Below are 24,084 nucleotides of genomic sequence, written 5' to 3' on the forward strand. Positions count from 1 at the left end.
CAAATATATAAAGCAATTATAAGACGTTCTTTCAGAAGTATTACAATGTGAAAATTTATGTCTGACAACTGAAATGTTATGCTTTGTATTTATACAACCTTATATAATAAAGTTAAAATGTTTTAGAAATGATGAGTAAGTACTAACCTTTCAAGTCTTCGGATTTGTTCCATCAAAGACCATTTCTCACTATTTAATAAACTAACTTTATCTTCTAATTTCTGTACTAGCAAGGAGTTCTAAAATCAAAATGGGAGAGAAAGAGAAACTCAAGATCTCACAGTATGCCTTTCCGTAGTTTAAACACTTTCTGTGGACTGGCTGAGTTAGTTAACATCTCTCACCTCTACAGTCTGAGGACCTTCAAGGGTTGAAGGAAGGCTGCCTAAAATTGGCGTCAGGGCCTCTAATTCATCTTCTTCTACACCACTGGCCACGTCCACAAGGTCTTTCCCGGTCACCTGGTGGTTTCCAAAATCTCGGTAGAGTTGCAGTAAGTCTGGAGGTTTTGGAATGTTTAACCCTACATCATCCCATAGTTCAAAATCCTAAAAGATTAATCACATAAAAACACTCTATAAAGCAAGTTTGTCCTGCGCTTTTGGGATTTTACCCTTTAATTTAAGGTGATTGTCCTGAAAACTGAACATCGTTGTAATTTTGTTACAATGTTAAAGAGTTTTCTAAAGTTCCGGAGTCATCAATCACATGCAAATATACCGTCCTACCATTCTCTCATCCACTAATTCATCAGAATTTAGTATTAATTTGATATCTTCTAACTTATTTATAATTTGCATTCATTTGAATGTTCTAAATGTGATACCCTCAAATCTTTGAGGGCTTAATGAATAATGGGAATATCTATTATTGAGGGTTGAATCTGAAACAGGTATAAAATAGGCATTAAAAAACTAGACTCAAGCATAAAATTCATATCTGTCTCCACTTTTTATTATTGTTATAAATTAATTTGAAACTTGAACAGGTTATCTATCCAATGAGTATAGTACTTATCTCTCAGGGCTTTATTAAGGATTAAATAAAAGATACATTAACGCATTAACATAGTGTTTGGTTTACAAGAACAAAACAAATTTAATCTTTTAAAAAATTATGAGATGACTATTACATATATTATTCAAATGTCCATTTATCCATCTATAGTCATCCAATATTTATTAGCTATCTACCCTCTGCTTAGAACCAGGGATAAAATAGTCACCATTCAGGGAATTTGACAGTTCAATAGTAGAGACATAAAGATATAAGTAGATCTAAAGTATCGCATATTATGACGGAAGAACTGTCAAGAATTCAGAGAAAGGAGCCAATTCTGTCCTGAGCTGGGTGTAAGGAGAGGTTTCTGGAAGTTGATGACCTACACATCTTCTCAGAAAAGGGTCAGGTATTTCTGAGGCAGATGGAAACGAAAGCAGAGGGGACCTAATTATTTCAGAGCAGAGGGACTTAATTGTTTCAGAGACAAAGCTCCGAAGAAACCATTATGTTCGGGGAAAAGCAAGCCCTTGTTTATATATGATTTAGGCAAAAATATATATATATGAATAGGCAAGAATGTGGAGAGGATAGGCTAAAAAAGCTGAGTGTAAATTTAGAATTGATAAGGAAGAAAAGCAGAAAGCAAGAGAGATGATGATGGGAGATACAGGGAGAGGTCAGGGAAGACGACAATGAGGCGGAACAGATGCGGTGGGGACGAGAGTGTGACATGGAGCACCGCCACTTCCTGCGGGGGAGGGCAGAGCACTACCACAGGGCGGGGCCGGGAGCACCCGCCATTAGACTGCGAAATGTGCCACCTCCTACTTGAAAGAGAAGAAACAGGGCCTTCAGCAAACAGACACGTTTTATTTAATGCAAAAAAGGGCATTCTCAGGAGAAGCTGAAAATATACTAAGTTTATTGAGGATTAGTAAGTTTCAAATAGCACACAGAAAGAGAGGATGGGAAGGAAGTCAGTCATAAAAGAAAGAGCACAGTGCTTGCCTTACAACAAGAACAAAAATTTAATCTAAGCAAAGAGCAGCATGAAAATGATGTATGCAGATGAAACTAAGAAAACTACCAGTAAGTATTTACTGAGTGTGTCACATGAGCACATACAGAGATGAACAAGAGGTTATTTTAGCTTCAAGGGCTTACAGCCTAGTCAGGGAGACACGGGATAATTTCAGGCAATTGCAAGTGCCTTTAAGAGGGTAAGATGGGAGTCTATGCTAGAAAACAAAATAGGGTGAAGTCTCAATTTTGGCCAGAATCTGAATGGAGAGGAGTGACGACTTTAGATAGTTCTGATTTCAGGCCAGTTGAAATTAGCAGTAAATGTTGCTTAATGGTTAAAGAACAGTTATTAATAAAAACTTCCATTGCCTTTCTTAACAAAACAAAACAACAGCTTTCTTAAACCACACAAGTTAAATAAATTCACAAGCCAATATAAAATGTACAACTTGCTAAATTTTGACATGTATACATCCCTGAACAGATCACCCCAAACAAGAAAATGAATTTGTTCACTTCCAAAAGTTTTCTTGGATGCCTTTGCAATTTCCTTCTTATTCTTTACACCCTCCCTGTTCCTAGGCAAATACTATTGTTTTATTTACATTTCTTAGAATTTTATATAAATAGAATTATACAGTAAACACTCCATCTGGGTTCATTCAGATTAATGATTTTCAGATTGATCCATGTCGTATCAATTAGAAGTTCATTCCTTTTTATTGAGTAGTATTCCACTGTAAGGATATAAGAATTTTTTATCCCATCACCTGCTCTTGGATATTTGTGTTGTTTCCTGGATTTCAGTTATTTTAAATAAAGCTATTAATATCACATAGGAGTCTTTGAATGAACATACGCTTCATTTCTCTTGGACTGTAAGATCTAGGAATGGAGTGATCAGTTCATATAGGAGGTGAATGTTTTAACTTTTTAAAGAAACTACCAAAATGTGTTCCAAAGTAACCGTACCATTTCTCATTCCCACTAGCAATGATGAGACTTCCAGTTGCTTAACATGCTTGCCAAGACTTGGTACAGTCTTAGACATTCTAATTAATGTGCTGTGTAATCTCATTGTGATGCAATTCACATTTCCGAAGCGATTAAAGATGCCGAGCATCTTTTTCGTGTGTTCTTTGTCATTTACATAATAAGTTCTTTGTTGAAGCATCTGTTTAAATCTTTTGTCCATTCTTACTGAGTTTACAGACCTTTACATATTCTGGATCTAAGTCCTTTAATCAGCTATAGTACTTCTAAATATGTCTCCCAACCTATGGCACATCTTTACATTTGTTTTAGAGGGGCTTTTAAAGAGCAAAAGTTATTTTGATGAGAACAAGTTTGAAATCACTATGGTTTTGGTGTTGTATCTAATAAATCCTTGTCTACTTTCCAAAGTTACAATAAATTTTTCCTATGTTTTCTTCTAAAAGCCTTACAGATTTAGAATTCACATTTAAATCTATGATTCCTTTGAATTATTTTTTGAATATGCTGTGAGGTATGGGTACATTTCAGGGGGCATATAAATATCAAAGTGTTTCAGTACCAACTGTCAAAAGACTATCCTTGCTGCATGGAACTTACTTTGCATTTTGAGAGAAATCAAAAGATGACCCAGTGTGAGTCAGTCTCTTTACTACCTTATGTTCTATTCATCTATTTCTTTCTTTATGCCAAGAAGACTGTCTCAACTATAGTTGTCTTGAACTATCTTGAAATCAGGTAGTTCAAGTCCTCCAAATTTGTTCTTCTTTGTTAATGTTTTTTGGCCATAGTACTAGGTTCTTTCCATTTCCATATGGACTTTAGAACAAACTAATTAATAGCTACAAAAAATTTTGGTGAGGTTTTGATTGAGAACACACTGAAAATGCAAACTGATTTCGGAAAACTAACACTGTGACATCATGGAATCCTCTGATCTCCCAGCACATCTCCTTTATGTCCTTTAACTTCTCAGCATGTGTAGTAGTTTTCAGTGTATAAGCCTTTGCAGATTTATCCCTAAGTATTTCCTATTTTTTGATACTTTGTAAACAGCATTTAAAAATGTTCATATCTAATTGTTGCTAGCATACAAAAATACAACTGATTTCTGTTTACTGATCCAGTATCCTACAACCGTGCTAAAATCAATGATTAGTTCTAGTATCTTTTTCGGATAGTCTCTTGGATTTCCTTACATACACAACCCCGTCAGCAGTGAATAAAGGCAGTTTTATTTCTTCCTTTCCAAAATGTGTGCCTTTCCTTTCTTTGTCTTGCCCTGTGTTGGCTGGAGTCTTCAGTGTGATGTTCAACAGACGAGTGAAAGCAGATACCTTGCCTTTTCCCTCATCTCTCAGCAGTTATGTATGATGTTAGTGATAGTATTTCTGTACAGGTCTTTTATGAGGCTGAGGAAATTCCTCTCTATTCCTAGTTTCTTTAAAGTTTTTATGGGGAATGTATGTTTGATTGTATCAAATCTTTTCTTTTTGTTATCTTCTGAGATGGTTATTTAATTGTCTTCTCTTTTAGTGTCTTCAAGTAGTAAATCACAGTGACTGATTTTAGATATTAAATCAACCTTACATTCCTTGAATAAACCATTTGGTCATGATGTATAATATTAACCTTTTAATACAGTATTCTTGGATTTGATACCATAAAATGTTATATAGAATTGTTGTATAATGTTATATAAAATAACTGAGTGAGTAATTGAACTGCTGTCTCCATTTGAGAATGTTTATTTTTGTTTAAACTACCCATGGGATATTTTATGGACCAATGTAATATACCTGATTTAAATTGATGGCCTCCTGATTTCTACATAATAAACTCTTTGATATTTACTTTCCTAAGGTGCATGATTAAAACTAACTGATTAGCACTAAGTCAAAATATTACAGAGTTGAGAGCTAACACTAAAACAAGGTATCATTTCTTTGCTTATAATATTTTATCAGGAAAATAATGAGGCTTTAAAATTGGTTCCTATGATAAGAGACACTACTTATATTCATACTCTTGTTCAAAATATTCTTATAATTGCTGTGATCTATTGATCATCTTAATTATTATAGTGCTACTGAAGAGGTTTTTATTACTATATATTGACCTGTACTACAAAGTAAATGTTTAAAGGAAAAACACCCAGCACATTCTATAAACACATGAAAATATGAATAGATTATATAGTTACTGAGAGTTGTAAAATGCTACCTGGAAAGAATGCGAAGTCTTCGTGGAAGGAGAAAATATCTACAAGTCAACAGAATACTAGAATGGGTAGGCAAGTAAATGTGTTTGGTAACTAGCCTTATGGAAGTTACTTTATGTACAACTTTAAAAACTTAAAGAAACAAGAGAAAATAAGCACACTTTAAGTTAAAAATGAAAATCACTTGTTAAAATAAGTTACTGTACCTGATCATCGTTTTCATCGGAAAAGGTTATTGATGTAAGCTTGTAGTTATTCTTTAATAAAAATTCATTGACTAAGAAGTTTAGGGCTCTCTTTTCAAGAGGTTTAATTGGCTCCTGTAGATAAAATAAGATAAAATACCGTAAGTTCTCCTCCTTCAATACTTGTGCTACCATTTCACGTGGACGATACTTTCAGATTTGTCACTCACCCACCTGAATTTCAGGACTTGATTTGTAATTTTTTCGTTCCTGTAAAGGAACTTCATGTTCTGGTGGAAGAAAATATAAATAATATTTTACTATTTTACATTTGAAAATATCTCAGCTACTTCTACATTGTCAAAGAAGGAATAGTTCCAAAAAATGTTATGTACACCACCTGCAGCCTTTGTCAGGTTGGCTCGGAGGGCCTGAATGGTCTCCTTGGCTTTTCGTAGTTCAAACTCCAGGACTGGACAGGGATTTGGAATAAACACACACAGGCATCCAACCAAGAAAAGGGAAACAAAAATAAAAAAATAAAAAGCAAGGATGGGTATGAAAAAAAAATACAATTTGTATTGAAAACAGAAAGCATGCAATCTTTATGAAACTTGTGAACGCATGCAGCAGAGTTGATTTGCAAGCAAACTAGTGAATGTTTTCCATGGTTTTAGAATTCAGGGGACTATTGATAAAATGTTCTAGCTGTCTGACAAGGAATAGGTCCATTTAAAAATAAAATCTATGGCATACTCTCATCTAGGTAAACAAAAATATTAGTTATCATGTCACTCAGTCTAGGTAAAAAAAGTTAATAAAATGTTCTTAGGTAGTATAATTTTAGGAGAAAAGATAAAAATTAGATGAAGTCCAAGCAAATATACTCAAAAAAAGAGAAAAAACCTTAGGATTAAAAAGAAAAAGGTTTTTATAATTGCATTATCTAGAATAATGTTATAAATCAATATACAAAAATGTTAGTGAATATATTCCTTTATTAAGATGTTGAAGGAATATACTTTAAATATTTAACAAATGTTGGGAAGTCTATAAAATATCCTACACACAAGCGTATGTTTTTCACAAACAAGCATAGATATGCTAAATATTTATCTTTTTAAGAAGTTCCTTAGGGTGGGTTTATTTTAGGTTTCATTTTAAGCCAAAGGGTAGAAATAGTTTGTCTTTCAATTTCTAAATAAGATCATTCTAAAGCAAAAGATTGTGTATAATTCTAAAAGTATAATTACCTAAGGATACTAACTAAAATTATTTAGAATTTCAAAGTTTCTCATAACTCTTCAAATAGCTATTTGTTAAAGAGGTACAAATGAAACTTGAAAATTTCTCCTTAATCATAATCTGGTTATAAAATAAACATTAATACTGAGGAAACATTTTAATAAGCTCTTTAAAATGTTTCTTGATGAGCAAGATTTAACTGTATGTGTCTTAAGTGGAAATGTTCTTTTAAATATACGAACAGTGCTCTAAAATATAAATAAAGCCATTTCAGTAAAGTAAATTTTCACTAGAAAAATTGTCATCTTTGTCACAACTAAATATTTAAAAATTATAGTATTTAAATAGTTCTGCATAAAAACTAGCAAATTTAAAAAATTAAATATGCAATTTTTCCTAATCGACTAGTAAACAGAAAAAATAAGATGGCAAATGAGATGCTATCTGAGACAACAAAGCTATAAATATATATGGAAAAATTAAGATTCACTCAGTTTGCATATTTTCATTAAAAACTTAGGATGTAACATCTAGTACATGAGGGCCAATTAGTTTGATGCACAGAATTTCACTGCAAAAACATGGAAGCACAACCGAAAATCAGATGCATGTATGAACTATTTCTTTTTTGGTAGTCAGCAATGCTGATCTGCAAACATCTCTGTGCAACAAAGTTAAAATACTTTCTCGAAAATTTATACTTCTGGAAACTCAGAGTTTGTGTTTAAAGTTGAACTGTACCCATTTAGTGTGTAAGGTAAGTACAGAGTAGGTTCACTTTTTTAAAAAAATTTTGAAACTCCAGGTAATTAATTTTGATTTAAAAATACTGAACTATACCGTGAGTACAATGAGTACACATATTATGCTTTCAGTATGACGATTTACTAAGCCATATTACAGAACAATTGCAGATCAGAAGTGCCCTGCACCAGAGACAGAAATACGAAAAAAGAAATGAAATAAATGGTCAAAACACAAACTGTGAAAAACTCAAATTCAACTGGTGAAAGTTTAGGTGACCAAGAGCAAAACATTGAATGATCAAGGCACAGAAAGCCAGAAAAACCCATGTCAGACGGCAAGAATTTAGATTTTTATGTACATCTACATATACACTGCCAAATATTAACACTTATGATTTGAGAAGATAGTGCTTATCAAAATGAATTCACTCTGCTGCATGTTTCTTAATATACAATATAGACTTTAAAAGACAGAGGCATATCTTTGAGGCTATAGCACGTCTCTATAAAGGCACAGTATGGTCAATTAACTGCAGTTATGTGAGAAGTTTCGCAAGAATGGCCTGAACAGCTGTAATTACACATATATGAGTTTGTCTCTTTTTTATTAAAAAATATTGGCTTAAAGCTCAAAATTAATTGTCATGTAAAAAGATACACTGTACCAAACATTCAAAATTTTTTCATTCTTGATTCTTCATAAAAATGTTTGAGGGTGTGTATATTTTTAAAGCACACTGTAGGAACCAAAGACCAATCTGCTCACTCCACTATCCCAACCCTCTAGTCACCCAACACTACTGAATGCAATTTTATTGGAACTAAAGTAACAACTGCCAAGAGGTAGGTATATTCTAATAATGCATGTTACAATATTACCAAAATACTAATGATTAAGTCGGTATTAGCAACTCCAGATAGGTTGAAACAGTTATTTCCCAACAGAGTTGGATAATACTGCTATAATAGCAGAGGTACTTGGGTGCTAAAAGATCATGCTCTCATGACTTGGGAGACTGTACAACTGACTGTGGAAACACCAAAGGTGAAGTGTTCAATTTCAAAGCAGAAAAAAAATATCAATCCTTTGATGCCCCAACTTAATATACCACTAATATTATCTTGAAATATTTGCTAATCTCAGTTCATTTTGGCACAAAACTCAAAATATTATTTGGGAAGACCTTTTCCATAACATTGATCAGTCAAGTATTTTTTCATTCCCATTCTTGTTAACTAATGAAGAGTTCAAATCAACAAGGTTGAGTCAAGAACCTTGCCATCTCATGGCAGACATAAAATTGCCTTCTTACAAGTCCTGGATGCTGTTTTTCTTATGAATATAAAGTGATCTGACTTGATAATAAAATACCATTTCCCCATCTTAACTACTTATTTTATTGTCCCTTGAACATTTCTAGGAAAAGGAAAGATTCTCTTAAGATTATGAGTTAGCAGGCCCTGGCCGGTTGGCTCAGTGGTAGAGCATCGGCCTGGCGTGCAGAAGTCCAGGGTTCGATTCCCAGCCAGGGCACACAGGAGAAGCGCCCATCTGCTTCTCCATCCCTCCCCCTCTCCTTCCTCTCTGTCTCTCTCTTCCCCTCCCGCAGCCGAGGCTCCATTGGAGCAAAGATGGCCCGGGCGCTGGGGATGGCTCCTTGGCCTCTGCCCCAGGCGCTAGAGTGGCTCTGGTCCCCAGAGGGGCAGAGCTTCGCCCCTGGTGGGCGTGCCGGGTGGATCCCGGTTGGGCGCATGCGGGAGTCTGACTGTCTCTCCCCATTTCCAGCTTCAGAAAAATACAAAAAAAAATAAAAATAAAAAGATATGAGTTAGAATAAAAATCTGATCTTAAAATACTAAAATCCTAAGACAATACCATCAGTACCCCTCCTGAGTTTAGAGAATTAGCAAAGGCATGTGCTGTTAGGCATGACTTGGAAGATAGTGAGAAATAAACAAATGAAAGCAAGATGCAATCTCTACAGTTTGTAGACTTTAATCTTCCATATTCATCATAACGGGAGAAAATCATCTTCCCTATGCACTAAAAGAAAACAAATTCTTTCCATTACTGTTTCTCCCACTCAAGTTCTTATATAAATTTCTCTATCACTCATCTCAAAGATGGCACTTCTCAGGGGGTAATTCTTGACCCTTTTCTTACTCTGCATACTCCCCTGGGATGATATTCAGGCTTATAATTTAACTATGAAAATCTCTGAAAATTCAAAAACCTTTATATCTTTTCCCCATGATACAGACTTACCTAATTATCATCTGGACAAGCCCAATTGAATGTCTCATAGGTTTTGAATTCAATCCTCTCTAAATGAATCTCACCCTCTTCCTCTCCAATCTGCTCTGCCTTCCCCTCCGTCATCTCTCTCCATTAATGGCACCACTATCTATGAGCTGCTCAAACAGGAAACCTGGGGGAACTCTTCACTTACCCCTGAGCTTATTCCCATATTAATGAAGTGTCCAAGTCATAATGACTGCAATCCTTGAGTAACCCCTAAATAACCACTCATCTCAGTTGTCTCTGGAACTGTCCTAGTTCAGACCTTTATGATTTATCATATAAATTACAACCTATAAACCATATTAAAGGACTGTCACCTTTAAAGCTTTGTTATATACTGCTCACAAAAATTAGGGGATATTTAAAAATAAATATGAAGCAATAAAAAAAGCATTTGATTTTTTTTTATTAAACAAGAACATCAGAAAAGCAAATGACAAGTCAAAAGAAAGTTGTTCAATTATGCAAATGAGATGCAAAACTAACTTTTATTTTGTTGGTGAAAATGCACTAGACAAAAGGCTGAAAGTACTGGAGTATCTGCATGTTCCCTGATCCCCTAATTTTTGTGAGCACTGTGGTATCTATTCTATCTTACATCACACAAGATCATAAGTACGATTTAAGTAAGTTTCAAAATTAAAAAACAAAAGTACTGCTAAAGGAAGTACAAATATGTACTAGGGAAGAAACAGGTAATAGAAGGCAAATAGGGTGATGAATCCTGGCACAGCTGGATGTGTGCTACAGGCCAACAGCTGCTTCTTACCTGGAGCCCAGGGCAGGCCGTCCCACAGGCAGACATCTGAATGTTATTTCAGAATGTCTAATAGATCATTTAAGCTTTAGAAAGGCTTCCTATGTCTCTTTTGTTGACCACTGTTCCCAGAACAGCATACTACCTTGAATACAGAGTAAGCACTCAAATACTCGTTGAATGAATGAGCATTCTAATGCTTGATGTCACACGTAACAAATCTGAAACATTACTGATCTTACCAGTAATAAGGAGTGTCTTTCCCACACAATAGAAAGCACAGTTTTTGGAGTTCTCTAGATCCCAACATAAAAGTTAAGGTGTGAACTAGAGAAGTAATACAGTAACAGGTAGAGCTAGGAGAACTAATACAGTTGGAAACAGATGCTAAAAGATACGAATATGAGAAAAAATTTATTTCATATTAGCATTGTCTCGTAATCAAAAATTACTTTATCTTCCCAAAGTTAGAGACCGAGTGCAATCTTTAGATTAAATACATAAGGTGAAAACTACCATGTATTTAAAACAATTCATTCGTAGTTTGCCTGGTCATAACATTTCCTTTTAAATCAGTAATGTTTTCCCTAACTAGAAATGCTAAAATACCTAAATAAGGAGAATAATGATGGCCCTCTTAAATTTGACTAAATTTAAAATTTAGATTTGCAAATGTAAAAAAAAAAAAGGAAAGTTATTTTCTAATATGGAACAATTTGAACAATAATACAACATATAAAACTAGACATACCTGGTTAGTCTTAATAATCTAAAATATCATGTATTCAATATTTAATATATAACATAAGATATATAATACCTAATACTTACTATATAATTATATATAACATAAAGCTAAACATGAAATAATTAGTAGGACAAATTAGTCCTAAAATTATTTCAGAAGTTCCCATTTAATAGTTTTTAGATATTACTGATGTGATTTCGTTTTGACACATTTGTCAATAATAATGTTTATAACAAATCATGATTTGATATAGAGGGCCACATTAAACTCTTCCACTGACATCCCCATTCAAATGGTATTGCTATTGGTTAAACTTCTAAATCTTCTTTTAGCTTCTAGTGAACTAAAAACAATTACATCATTTTTAACTCAGTTAATACTCTCTGAGGTTTTTAAGTATTAAATGTTGTTCTCAAGTAATGAATAAAAGTCAGGGATTAGAATATCACTTTAATCAGGTCAAATCCTCCATAAGAGGCAGCACATGGTACAGTTGTGGGCTCTGCTGCTGGGCTATCAGCATTTAAACCCTAACTCTACCACTGGAGTCCTAAATAATCCATCAGAGCACCTCAATTTCCTAGGGAGGAGGAAGATGATAATTCTATATCTCAATGAGTTAATATACATTTAAGGCAGTGTGTACAATGGAGCAAATGCTATATAAAAATTAGCACTCACTTTTATTCATAATGACCATGACAGGTAAACATTTGGTAGGTTTTAACTAACTTGTCCCAGTACGTGGAAGAAAAATTCAAGAGTTGTTCAAGAGAAGAATTCATATTATGGGTGGTTCCTGACTCCACACTGACTTCACATTGCCTCTGCAGACTCCATCTGTCCCACGTGCATCGCTCTTGTTCAAGGAGTACGCATCACTGTGGTGGATATCAAAACAACTAACTGATGTCTGTCTGCTATCCCCGTCTACATCTGAGCCAATGTCCTATGAAAACCACAATTCCTACTAGGCACTCAAGAATAACTTCAGTGACAGATAGCTACAACCTTGAGGCACCAGAAAGTTATGAGGTATTTGACACTTAAAGAGCCAGAGCTGCTACAATGGTAATTCCAGGGTGGACCTGCAGCAAAATACAACTGGCTTTGACCCAGCCAATAGGATGGTGATTACCAGAGGAAAATGGGGGGGGGGGGGGAAGGAGAGAAGAGGGTGCAGGGGAGATAAATGGTGATGGAAGGAGACTTGGGGTGATGAATATACAATATAATTAATATACAGATGATGTATTATAGAATTATATACCTGAAAACTAAATAATTTTATTAACCAATGTCACCCCAATAACTTCAATAAAAAACAACAAAAAAGAACACAACTGGCCTCACTTAATATAGGCAGAACATGAGACTCAAATTAGTCTTCTGAAGACTACACACATCCAATGGTGATGCTTAGAAGGCAGAACTGTAGGAGTGTATAGATGGGAAGAAGACTAGAATGAGTAACCAAGCAACCAGAAAAAATGTTACTGGTCTCCTTATTGGAATGGGCAAGGTGCTGGAGGCCCCTGCTGCATGTACCAAGCATTAACTCTTTGTTTTCTGGATCATAGGGAAGTCAGGAACAGTTTCTGGAGAGATGCTGGATGGTTAGGAATACTTAAGGAACCCAAGACAAAGTTTTATTCACAACCAGAATGAAAGTATTTCAACCAATTTTAGCAAACAGTAGAGTTGTACTAGTATACAATGCCTGAATTATGAGCCCTGATTTGGAGGATCAAAGGAATGAGAAGGCCAAGGTCCAACTAATTTTGTACTAAACAGTGGCTACCTTAAAGCTGTTTCACACCAATTTTATAACTACATGGTTGTAAACTGTTGGCTCTAAGAACTCAGAAAATTTTAGGTGTGCAAAACCAGGTACTCACAGTACCACTGAAAGTTAGGGTTTGAGATGTTCCCTCTAGCTAATAAATCAGTCAATTAATTTTGTATAATAACTTTATAATTCTATTAACATACCAAATCACAGAAGGAAAAGAATTCCTTAAGTCATTTTATTATTCCTGAATAGTCAAAGAATCCAGATCTGTCTTCACACTTACCTGCGACTCTCTCATCTGTCTCCCTGTTACCATCATCGGAATATCTTGCAAAGTCTAAAGAGTCAAGGGTACTGATGCTCCCCGCTCGATCTGCAATAAAGAGAAAAAGAGAAGAATTAAACAGATTTTTATTTAATTATCAAAATAAGGGGCTGGAAATTAATTACTTACAATGATTTCCAGTTAATAAAACTATGGTTCTAAGATTTAGGAATTAAAATAATAAAGTAAAAATGCTCACACCAATTAAACTACTACAAAATAACTCAAGTTTCCCTGCCCCAAATCTTGGTTAACTCCTAAACAATGCATACACAGGGCACACTGCAACAAGACAATCCAAAGACAAAAAAATAAAAATAAAAAAAATAAAAAATGAGCTGCTGCCCCAGAGTTTGTAGATTGAGTCCAACAAGATAATTTCTTACTTAAAAAAATAAAGTTTGAAAAAGTAGACTAGAATCCTGTCTCCACAATAATAAACATATTCTGTATTGTCTACCATACAGTCCAAAATTACTTGATATAAAAGAACTAGTAAAATGTGACCCAGTCTCAAGAGAAAATACTATCACCAAGGACCAATTCCCAAATAATCCAGATATTAGAATTGGTAGAATAACTTTTCCTTAATTCTTTATTTTACCTCCTCACTAGACATTCACTCCATCTGTAGATGTATTTCCAAAATAAATCACACAACTTCTTACCACGTTCACTATTAAAACCCAGCCTAAGCCCCAACTACTACTAGCTTCAGCCAGGTATAGCATCCTAATGGTCTTGCACTAGACAATAGCTAGACTATCATATAAAAATAGATATTATAACTATGCTCAGTGAAGTAAAGGAATATACGAATGAAAAGAGAGGAAATTTCAGCAGAAAAAAATAAAACCCTAGTGGAAATTCTGGAACTGAAAAAAATGTCATTAGGCAATGTCACCCCTGTGTGAATATCATAGAGCACACTTACACAAACCTAGAGGATAATTGCTCCTTGGCTACAAACCTGTACAGCATGTAACTATACAAAACAACATGAGATTAAATCAAGAACAAGAAAATGTGATCAAGAGACATAGTAAGCACAAGATGTAGGAGGCTGCTTGCTTCTGGTGTAACATGGTACACTGTTTTACAGCAAACTTCTTTCGTACATAGAAAAAAATGCTTTTTATTTGTTTTACTTTTTAAATTTTTATATTTATTCATTTTAGAGAGGCAGGGGAAGAGAAAAAGAGAGAGAGAGAGAGAGAATATGGTGGAGGGAGGAGCAGGAAGCATCAACCTTCATATATGCCTTGACCAGGAAAGCCCAGGGTTTTGAACCAGTGACCTCAGCATTCCAGGTTGACACTTTATGCACTGCACCACCACAGGTCAGAAAGAGAATATTTTAAAGTAACAATAAAAACCATACAATGAATACACAAACCAGTGACCTAGTCATTTATTATCATTATCAAGTATCCTGCACTGTACATAACTGCATATACTTTTACATGACTACATGACCGACAGCACAGGTTGTTTACACCTGCATCCCCAGAAACAAGAGTAATGAACTTCTACATTATGACACTGCGGTATCACCAGGAGACAGGAATTTTCAGCTCCATTATAATCTTACTGGACCACTGCTGCATCTGTAGTCTGTCCCGACTGCCTGTATTCTCAATAACAAAGTACAAACAAATCAAATGCCCATCAACAACAGATAAATGAATAAAATATGGTATGTCCATTCAATGGAATATTATTCAGCCATCAAAAAGAAATGAAGTACTCATACACGCTACAACATAAACCTTGAAAACATATTAAGTAAAAAAAAAACAAAAACCCAAACACATAAGGTCATATATTGTACGATTCCATTCATATGAAATGTCTAGAATAGGTAAATCCACAGAAACACAAACCAGGTGAGTGCTGGCCAGGGGCTGGTGATAGAGAAGAATGGGCAGTGACTACTGCTGGGCATAGGATTTCTTTTAGGGGTGCTGACAATGTTCTGGATTGAGAGTGATAATGATGGCACAAGTTTGTAAACACATTAAAACAACTGAATTATACACTTTATGGTGAAGTTTTAGTATACGAATTATATCTCACTTTAATATATAAACGAGAAATTGTTGGCCAGTATGCATAGAAACTGGAACTCTCACATATTGCTACTGGGGATGTAAAATGGTGCAGCCACTTTAGAAAACAACTGGCAATTCTTCAAAAGGCTAACCAAGGCCCTGGCCAGTTGGCTCAGCGGTAGAGCATTAGTCTGGCATGTGGAAGTCCCGGGTTTGATTCCCTGTTAGGGCACACAGGAGAAGTGCCTGTCTGGTTCTCCCCCCTCCCCTTTCTTTCTAACTCTCTTTTCCTCTCCTACAACCAAGGCTTCACTGGAGCAAAGTTGGCCCAGGTGCTGATGATGGCTCCATGGCCTCTGTCTCAGGAGCTAGAATGGCTCCAGTTGCAATGGAGCAACGGCCCAGATGAGCAGAGCATTGCCCCCCTGGTGGGCATGCCAGGTGGATCCTGGTCAGGCGCATGTAGGAGTCTGTCTGTCTGCCTCCCTCTCACTTCAGAAAAATAAAAAAAAATAAAAAAAACGAAAGAAAGAAAAGAAAAGGCTAACCATGAGTTACCATATGACCTAACAATTCCTCAAATATCCATTAACTGATGAATGGATAAATAAAATATAGTGTATAAATCCATACAATTGAACGTTATTTGGCAATTAAAAGGACTGAAATACTGACCCATGCTACAACAGGGATGAAGATAGAGAAGATTTTTTTTTTTTTTTTTTGGTATTTCTCTGAAGCTGGAAACGGGGAGAGACAGTCAGACAGACTCCCGCATGCGCCCGACCGGGATCCACCCGGCACACCCACCAGGGGGCGACGCTCTGCCCACCAGGGGGCGATGCTCTGCCCCTCCGGGGCGTCGCTCTGTCGCGACCAGAGCCACTCTAGCGCCTGGGGCAGAGGCCAAGGAGCCATCCCCAGCGCCCGGGCCATCTTTGCTCCAATTGAGCCTCGCTGCAGGAAGGGAAGAGAGAGACAGAGAGGAAGGAGAGGGGGAGGGGTGGAGAAGCAGATGGGCACTTCTCCTATGTGTCCTGGCCGGGAATCGAACCCAGAACTTCTGCACGCCAGGCTGATGCTCTACCACTGAGCCAACCGGCCAGGGCTAAGAGAGAGAAGATCTCAAATGAAAGAAGCCAGTCATACTGTATGACTCCATCCATAAGAAATGTACAAAATTGACACATCAATCAAGGCAGAAAGTAGATTGGCAGTTTCCTAGGACTGGAGGGTATGAATGAATGAAGTGTTTGATAAGGGCTGATTTTTTTTTTGAGTGATGAATATAATCTTTAATAAATTACATTAGATGATGGTTGTACAACTCTATAAACATACTAGCAAAGAAGCATCTTTAGAATGCAATGAGGAAAACTGCAACTCAAATTTCATATCCAACAAAAATAGCCTTCCAAAACAAAGGCAGAGGCTCCAAGGGGTCAGGCAAGCTAGGGTGTAATGAAGCAGGAAGGACACATGCAGGACTGGTTACTATTGAACACTAAGTTTTTTAAGGTGGTTCCTCCCTGGTAAACAATAACTCGGTCTTCTATTCTTTCCAAGATAGTAGATGACTACCTAGCTTTCTTACTCAGGACACACTGTAGGAGTCTGCAAGTGTTTTGGGTTGTTTTTTTAGTGAGAGACAGAAAAGAAGAAGAGAAGCATCAACTCGTAGTTGTGGCACTTGAGTTGTTCAGTGATTGCTTCCTCATATGTTCCTTGACCAGGGGACTCTAGCCAAGCCAGTGACCCCTTGCTCAAGCCAAGTGACCTTGGGCTCAAGCCGGCGATCCTGTGCTCAAGCCAGATAAGCCCGTGCTCAAACCACATATTTCAAGCCCTTGACTTTGGGGCTTCAAACAGGGGTCCTCAGCATCCCATGTCGATGCTCTATCCATTGTCTATCCATTCAGTTAGGCTGCAAGTGTTAGGTTGTTATTATAAAAACCTACTGTTGTTTTACCGTATAAAAAACTTAAAAAATAAATTCAATATTCAAATTAAAGACTTATTAAACTGCACTTAATATCTGAAAATACTTACTGCCCTATTACTATTTGTCAGGCACTATTTTAAGTGCAGGGGATTCTGTGTCAGCACAATGACAAGGTTCCCTTTCATAAAGAATATTTTGGTGGAAAACAGCAATAATTAAGTTAGAAAAATCAGATAATGGACAAAACAGTGTAATATATATAGGGTACCTAAAACTTTCAGCTTTTCAAAAAAAATTTAATCTAACCATATTTCTCCAATGTTTTATGCTACACCATAAAAGAGAACTTTCCCTTCTAATTAAATACACATTATAAATAATTACAAAAATAAAGGTACACAGAAAACTAAATATCCCAGTCCCACTAAAATTGTGGATAAATCATGTATCATTAAAGTTTTCCCCAGAATTTCTACATATTCTTTTGTGAACTCTTTTTACCATGTCTAAGTATGTATAGATAGTTTTAAATATATATATATCATTGGCCTGACCTGTGGTGGCGCAGTGGATAAAGCGATGACCTGGGAATGCTGAGGTTGCCGGTTCAAAACCCTGGGCTTGCCTGGTCAAGGCACATATGGGAGTTGTAGCTTCCTGCTCCTCCCCCCCTTCTCTCTCTCTCTCTCTCTCCCCTCTAAAATGAATAAATAAAAAAAACTTAAAAAAAATATATATCATACAATTTGTATTTTGCTTTTTAAAAATGAATCTTCTAAAGAAAATGTGCCATATCATTAAGGTTATTGATACGTACTGCTTAAACTGCTTTCCAAAATAAGTAAACATTGTGATCTGAGTTCCATCAGCAGCATGCAACAGCTGTTGTCAGTTATGATTTTTTAAATTTGTTTTAGATTTTATTTTTAGAGAAAGAAAAAACAGAGAAGGAGATAGAGATAGAGAAGGGAGGAGAAGCAGGAAGCATCAACTCCCATATGTGCTTTAACCAGTCAAACTCGGGGTTTCAAACCAGCGACTTCATTATTCCAGGTCAACACTTTATACACTGCGCCACCACAAGTCAGTTAGTCATTACTTTTAGTCTCACCAATTTAACATACTATACAACTGTATCTTAATTAGACATCTGTTTGATTTCTGGTGAACTTGAACATTCCTTGAAAAATATATTGGCCAACCTAACATTTTTTAGGGGGGAGGTGAATTTTCTATTCACATTCTTTGAGTATGTATCTAACATCTTGACTTTCCTGATATATTAGTTGTCTGGCCACTGCTGCCCTAACCAGAAACTCCACTTGAGTGCCACACTCTGCTTAGTCACATGTCTTAGCTACTCATTAGCCATTCTGATGCCTTTAACCTGTGTATTAAAACATGTACACCGAATAGGATGAACTTCTATCCACCAGTATTCTGGCGTTGTAATACCAGACCTCACCATTTTAGTCCTGATCTTCAAGGCACGTTAAGTTCATGGTATATTAAGTATTGATATTAGCTGTTGATTTCAGATATTTTTTATTATGTTAAATATCCACCTAATGCTAGTTTTCTAGGTATTTCTTTTTATTTATTTATTTATTTTTCACAGAGACAGAGAGAGGGATAGACAGGAACGGAGAGAGACGAGAAGCATCAATCATTAGTTTTTCATTGTGTGTTGCAACACCTTAGTTGTTCATTGATTGCTTTCTCATATGTGCCTTGACCTCAGGCCTTCAGCAGACCGAGTAGCCCCTTGCTGGAGCCAGCGACCCTGGGTTCAAGCTGGTGGACTTTTTCCTCAAACCAGATGAGCCCGCACTCAAGCTGGCGACCTCGGGGTCCCGAACCCGGGTCCTCTGCATCGCAGTCCGACGCTCTATCCACTGTGCCACCGCCTGGTCAGGCTAGTTTTCTAAGTATTTCTTTTTCTTCCTCCTTCTAATATTTTTATTCTCATATAAAGGCATAGGTTAGAGCCCAGTTGATCACCATTTGTTATTTCTCCATTATACTTAGAAAAAAATCATCTATGCACAAGAAAAGTCCTTAAAAAAAGCACCATTTAATTTTATTAAACAGTGTAATAAAACACAGTACTAGTATGGCCATTGAAAAATCTATGCTAATTATTGGTTTAGTCCCAAGTCCATGACTTAATATTCTCCAAGAAAGAAAGCTCCGATACTTAACAATATTATGTCATAAAATTGTTAATGTCCCAATTCATTAAAATGTATCCCATCATGTTAGAAAAGATAATTATTTATGGAAGAAAGTAGTTTAAACTTCTATTGGACTAACCTATAACAGATTCTGTAAATAAAATGTACTTTGAATTTTAAAACTAATATAAGGTAATATATATTATAATTCCAAGATAAATATGCTTCTTTAGATGCAGCCACAATTTTTTTCCAGGGCAAACAAATGCCTTTCTAAATACTCTAATATAAAAAATGAGGTGGAAAAAATAACTCTTATTAAAAAAGAAGTTACCATATTCTAATATGAAGTATACCAGCATTTCTTCAAACTCCAGGATTGTGTAAGTAATTCTTTTTTTTTTTTTAAGAGAAAGAGAGGAAGAGAGAAATGTCAATTTGTTGTTCCACTTATTTACACATTCATTGGTTGATTCTTGTATGTGTCCTGACCAGGGATCAAATCCACAACCTTGGCATATCAGGATGATACTCTAACCCTGCGGTCAGCAAACTCATTAGTCAGCAGAGCCAAATATCAACAGTGTAACGATTTAAATTTCTTTTGAGAGCCAAATTTTTTAAACCGAAACTATATAGGTAGGTACATTCCTTATCAAGGTAGTGCCTGCACCTGGTATGTTGTGGAAGAGCCACACTCAAGGGGCCAAAGAGCCGCACTTTGCTGACCAGGGCTCTAACCAACTCAAGTACCGGGCCAGGGCCAACAACTTCTTAATACATAACAATTCACTTTATAACTCAGAAATGGAATGACCAGGGCCCTTCATCATAGTTTGCAAACCGGTAAAACCTGTATGAATTTAATAAGTCTGGTAACTAAATGCATTATACACAATGTGACCATAAGACATGCAGAGTGATTTTATAAATCACATTAAGTAGTCTTATTTATACTTACATTGAATACTTTAGTACTGATGACAGAATGAACTTCTACAGTAGTTAAAAAAAATTAATCTCAGACCCCTGAAAAGGTTATATAGGACTTTAAAAGCTAAATGCATCAGAAAAACTTAGCGGTTGACTGGCAGAGTATTGGTTAATTCAATTAAACATTTATTGAACAACTACTATTTAGTGTACCAGGTTACTGACAGTAAGTACAGTAAAATATCAAAGAATAATTTTTTTTTTCTTTTTTCCCCTTTTGTATCTTTCTGAAGCTGGAAACCGGGAGAGACAGTCAGACAGACTCCCGCATGCACCCGACCCGGATCCACCCAGCACGCCCACCAGAGGATGCTCTGCCCACCAGGGGGCGATTCCCTGCCCCTCTGAGGCGTCGCTCCTCCGCGACTAGCGCCCGGGGCAGAGGCCAAGGAGCCACCCCCAGCGCCCGGGCCATCCTTGCTCCAATGGAGCCTTGGCTGCGGGAGGGGAAGAGAGAGACAGAGAGGAAGGAGGGGGGGGGGTGGAGAAGCAAATGGGCACTTCTCCTATGTGCCCAGGCCGGGAATCGAACCCGGGTCCCCCCGCACGCCAGGCTGACCCTCTGCCACTGAGCCAACCGGCCAGGGCCTCAAAGAATAATTTTTTAAAGGATGTAGATATATGCTATGTTTTTATAAATATGTATAATAAGTTAATAGTAATTAACTCTAAGGAGAATCAAAGTTTTCATTACATACTCTGTAGTGTTTGAATTTTTTTGTATGTGTTTGATATTTTTCTTCCAAAGACATTTAATGTTTTATATTAGGGGTATTTTATAATTAAAAAATCTTGAAAGTACCCAATTCACAATTAAAGAATAGGAAGAAAAATAGTATCAAGCAATTAACTTTAAAATTCTATGCAGTAAAGGTCATTTATCAAACCATGCCTAGAAAATCTGTGTCATGGTAAATAATAAAGAAGAACTGTAAATAAATGTAATAAATAAAAGGTACTAAATTTACTTTACCTTAAAACCTCAGGTTGTATATAAACATTTAAATATGTTATCCACTTAAAAATAAATTTTAGAGTTCTATCAATGGTAAAACTCATGTTTATATTTTCCTATCCTGAATTATTCTCTAATGCTGAGGCTCATTTCACTTATCCCTATATTCAAAATATTTGAGAGTGAGAGGTAACCTTAGAGGTAATTCAACCCTCTCATTTTTACAGATGAGCAAAACTGAGCTATGTATTCATTCAATGAGTATTTTCTAACCCATGGTGGAGGTAGAGATAAAAGTCCTTATCTTAAATAAGCTTCCAAGCCACTAGAATTAAACCATGTACACAGAGAAGAACGACTCAATCAGATCAGTTGATATGAAAGGTTCAAGTACTAATCTGCGAGCAGGCTAGGAGTAGAATTCAAGTCTCCCAGTTTGCTGTCCATCTTTTCTTTGTTACAAGATTCCACCACGAGCTAAACTTCAGAGCCAAATATTTTAAACTTAGGAAGAGACTTAAACACCAATTTTATTGACAAACTATTCACTTAAATTTCTATAATGCTGGATGATTTTATCATACAAATAGTTGTCAGGTTAATAGGAGGATTATTATTAATAACAGTTAATAGAATACTTAATGTTTTTGGCCACTTTTCCTGTGCCAGAGACTTTCTGCAGATAATTTAACCTTTGTAACAACCCCCTGTAAGAGGAGTCACAACTGTCAGCATTTTATGGTAAAGGAAACAGACTGTCCACAGTTGTGCAAGTAGGAAGTGTCGGAGCAGAATATGCACTCAAGCTCTCTGGTGCCGAAGCCCAAGCTTGAAACCTTGAGTTCCCTTGAACAACATGTAAGAGCACGCAAGTCTGGATAGAGACTGCACAGAAGTTGGGCTTAATTCTGAGAATGGCCTCAGAAAGACTGGCTCTGATTCAACTTTGCTCAGACAGAGCTAAGGAAACAGACTACAGAGGAAAAGGCTAATTATTCACAAGGAACATTTCAAGCTTACCTATTTCTAGGACCCTACTACCTAAAGACCATTTATTTAACATAACTTCAACATTTATTGAAAGCTCATATGCCAGGTACAATACTAGGCAGTGGTGACATAGTGTTCTTCTATACTTATGCTAAATCAACATTATAAATTATCTGCTTTAGGCATTTGTGCCATGTAGGATAAATGACAAAGATATATGAGACATAAGCTCCAACTAAGTAAGGTCTTTAAAAAGAAATCTAGTCAGCTAATACAGTAACACAAAAATGTTCAATAACACTAATACAGTCACAAGCCTATAACGAATTTCCATAAGTGGAAGAGACCAAAACACCAATGCAAGTTCAGAGGACATAGAGACAGATCACCATGGGCTGGAGGAGCCCCAGAGGGAAAGAAACATAACCGGGCCACCCGGTAAGGCTACCCAGGGTCTGGAAAAAAGAAAAGGAGGACGCAGGATAAGCTTTCCAGGAGAAGGAAAAACAACACGAACAAAGGCACCGAGTCAGGAACGTGTAAAACATGTTCCAGGAACACTGAGTAAACACGTGAGGACAACAAAGGTTTTATACACAGACACGGTTGAAAAGGCACGAAGAGGCAAATTTATTGGGAGAACTTTATTACATATATTCATAATAAAATATCTTAAAGAAATTTTTTCATATACTCCATAAAAATGAGATGAAAATCCCTAAACAGATTTATAAATTCTTTTTTCTGTAATATAGTTTCACTAACAAAAAAGCATTAGAAAAAAGTTGCTTTGAACAGGAGGACACAATTTTATTTTTTTTTAAATTTACTTATTTTTTTAATTTAGTGAGAGGAGGGTAGGCAGACAGACTCCTGTATGCGCCCTGACTGGGATCCACCCAGCAAGCCCACTAGGGGGTGATGTTCTGCCCACCTGGGCTGTCATTGCTCCACTGCTAAGCAACTGAGCTCTTCTTAGTGCCTGAGGTGAGGCCGTCGAGCCATCCTCAGCACCCAGGGCAAACTCACTCCAATCAAGCCCTGGCTGCAGGAGAGGAAGAGAAAGAGAGAGAGAGAGAGAGAGAGAGAGAGAGAGAAAGAAAGAGAGAGAGAGAGAGAGAGAGAGAGAGAGAGAGGCAGATGGGCACTTCTCCTGTGTGCCCTGACCGGGAATTGAACCAGGGACATCCACAAACCAGGCCAATGCTCTACCACTGAGCCAATCAGCTAGGGCCTTATTTTATTTTTTATTTACTGATTTGAGAGAGAAACACCAACCCGTTTCTTTACCTATCCATGCATCCATTGGTTGACTCTTGTATGTGCCCTGACTGCGGATCAAACCTGCAACTAGGCGTACTGGGGTGGCGCTTGAACCAACTTAGCTACCCAGCCAGGGCAGGAGGAAATGATTTAAAAAGGTTTTAGAGTAACAGGAACAAACAGCTTTTAAAATCAAGTAAGAATACGAATGGAGAGATTAAAGGCACCACTTATTAGACTAAAACTGATGTAAGCTAAAGGCCTGAACTAAGGCAGCACACAAGCACAGAACTTGATAGACAGAAATAACATAGAAAACATGATGTCACTACTTTGAGCAATCTTATCCACCTACAACAGGACCAGCTGGTTTCAAA

The 24,084-nt window shown here is 36.5% G+C and overlaps 1 protein-coding gene across 8 annotated transcripts in view; it reads right to left on the bottom strand.

Moving 5' to 3' along the window:
* RELCH (RAB11 binding and LisH domain, coiled-coil and HEAT repeat containing) overlaps positions 1 to 24,084 on the bottom strand; it is a 93,850-nt gene that overhangs the window by 59,011 nt on the left and 10,755 nt on the right. For 6 of the 8 annotated variants that reach the window (XR_010747351.1, XM_066352227.1, XM_066352226.1 and 3 more), the window contains exons 2-7: positions 13,298 to 13,387; positions 5,825 to 5,896; positions 5,659 to 5,714; positions 5,446 to 5,559; positions 345 to 548; positions 148 to 239 (exon numbers count right to left, since the gene is read on the bottom strand). Coding sequence is in view for 7 of the 8 variants with exons in the window: in XM_066352227.1 (XP_066208324.1) it covers positions 148 to 239; positions 345 to 548; positions 5,446 to 5,559; positions 5,659 to 5,714; positions 5,825 to 5,896; positions 13,298 to 13,387 (628 nt within the window). In the remaining variant the exon portion in view is untranslated. The remainder of the gene's footprint in view (positions 1 to 147; positions 240 to 344; positions 549 to 5,445; positions 5,560 to 5,658; positions 5,715 to 5,824; positions 5,897 to 13,297; positions 13,388 to 24,084) is intronic. The other 2 variants (XM_066352229.1, XM_066352228.1) reach the window with 1 other exon arrangement.

Source organism: Saccopteryx leptura, chromosome 11, assembly GCF_036850995.1.
Source record: "Saccopteryx leptura isolate mSacLep1 chromosome 11, mSacLep1_pri_phased_curated, whole genome shotgun sequence".
Classification (NCBI taxonomy): Eukaryota; Metazoa; Chordata; class Mammalia; order Chiroptera; family Emballonuridae; genus Saccopteryx; species Saccopteryx leptura.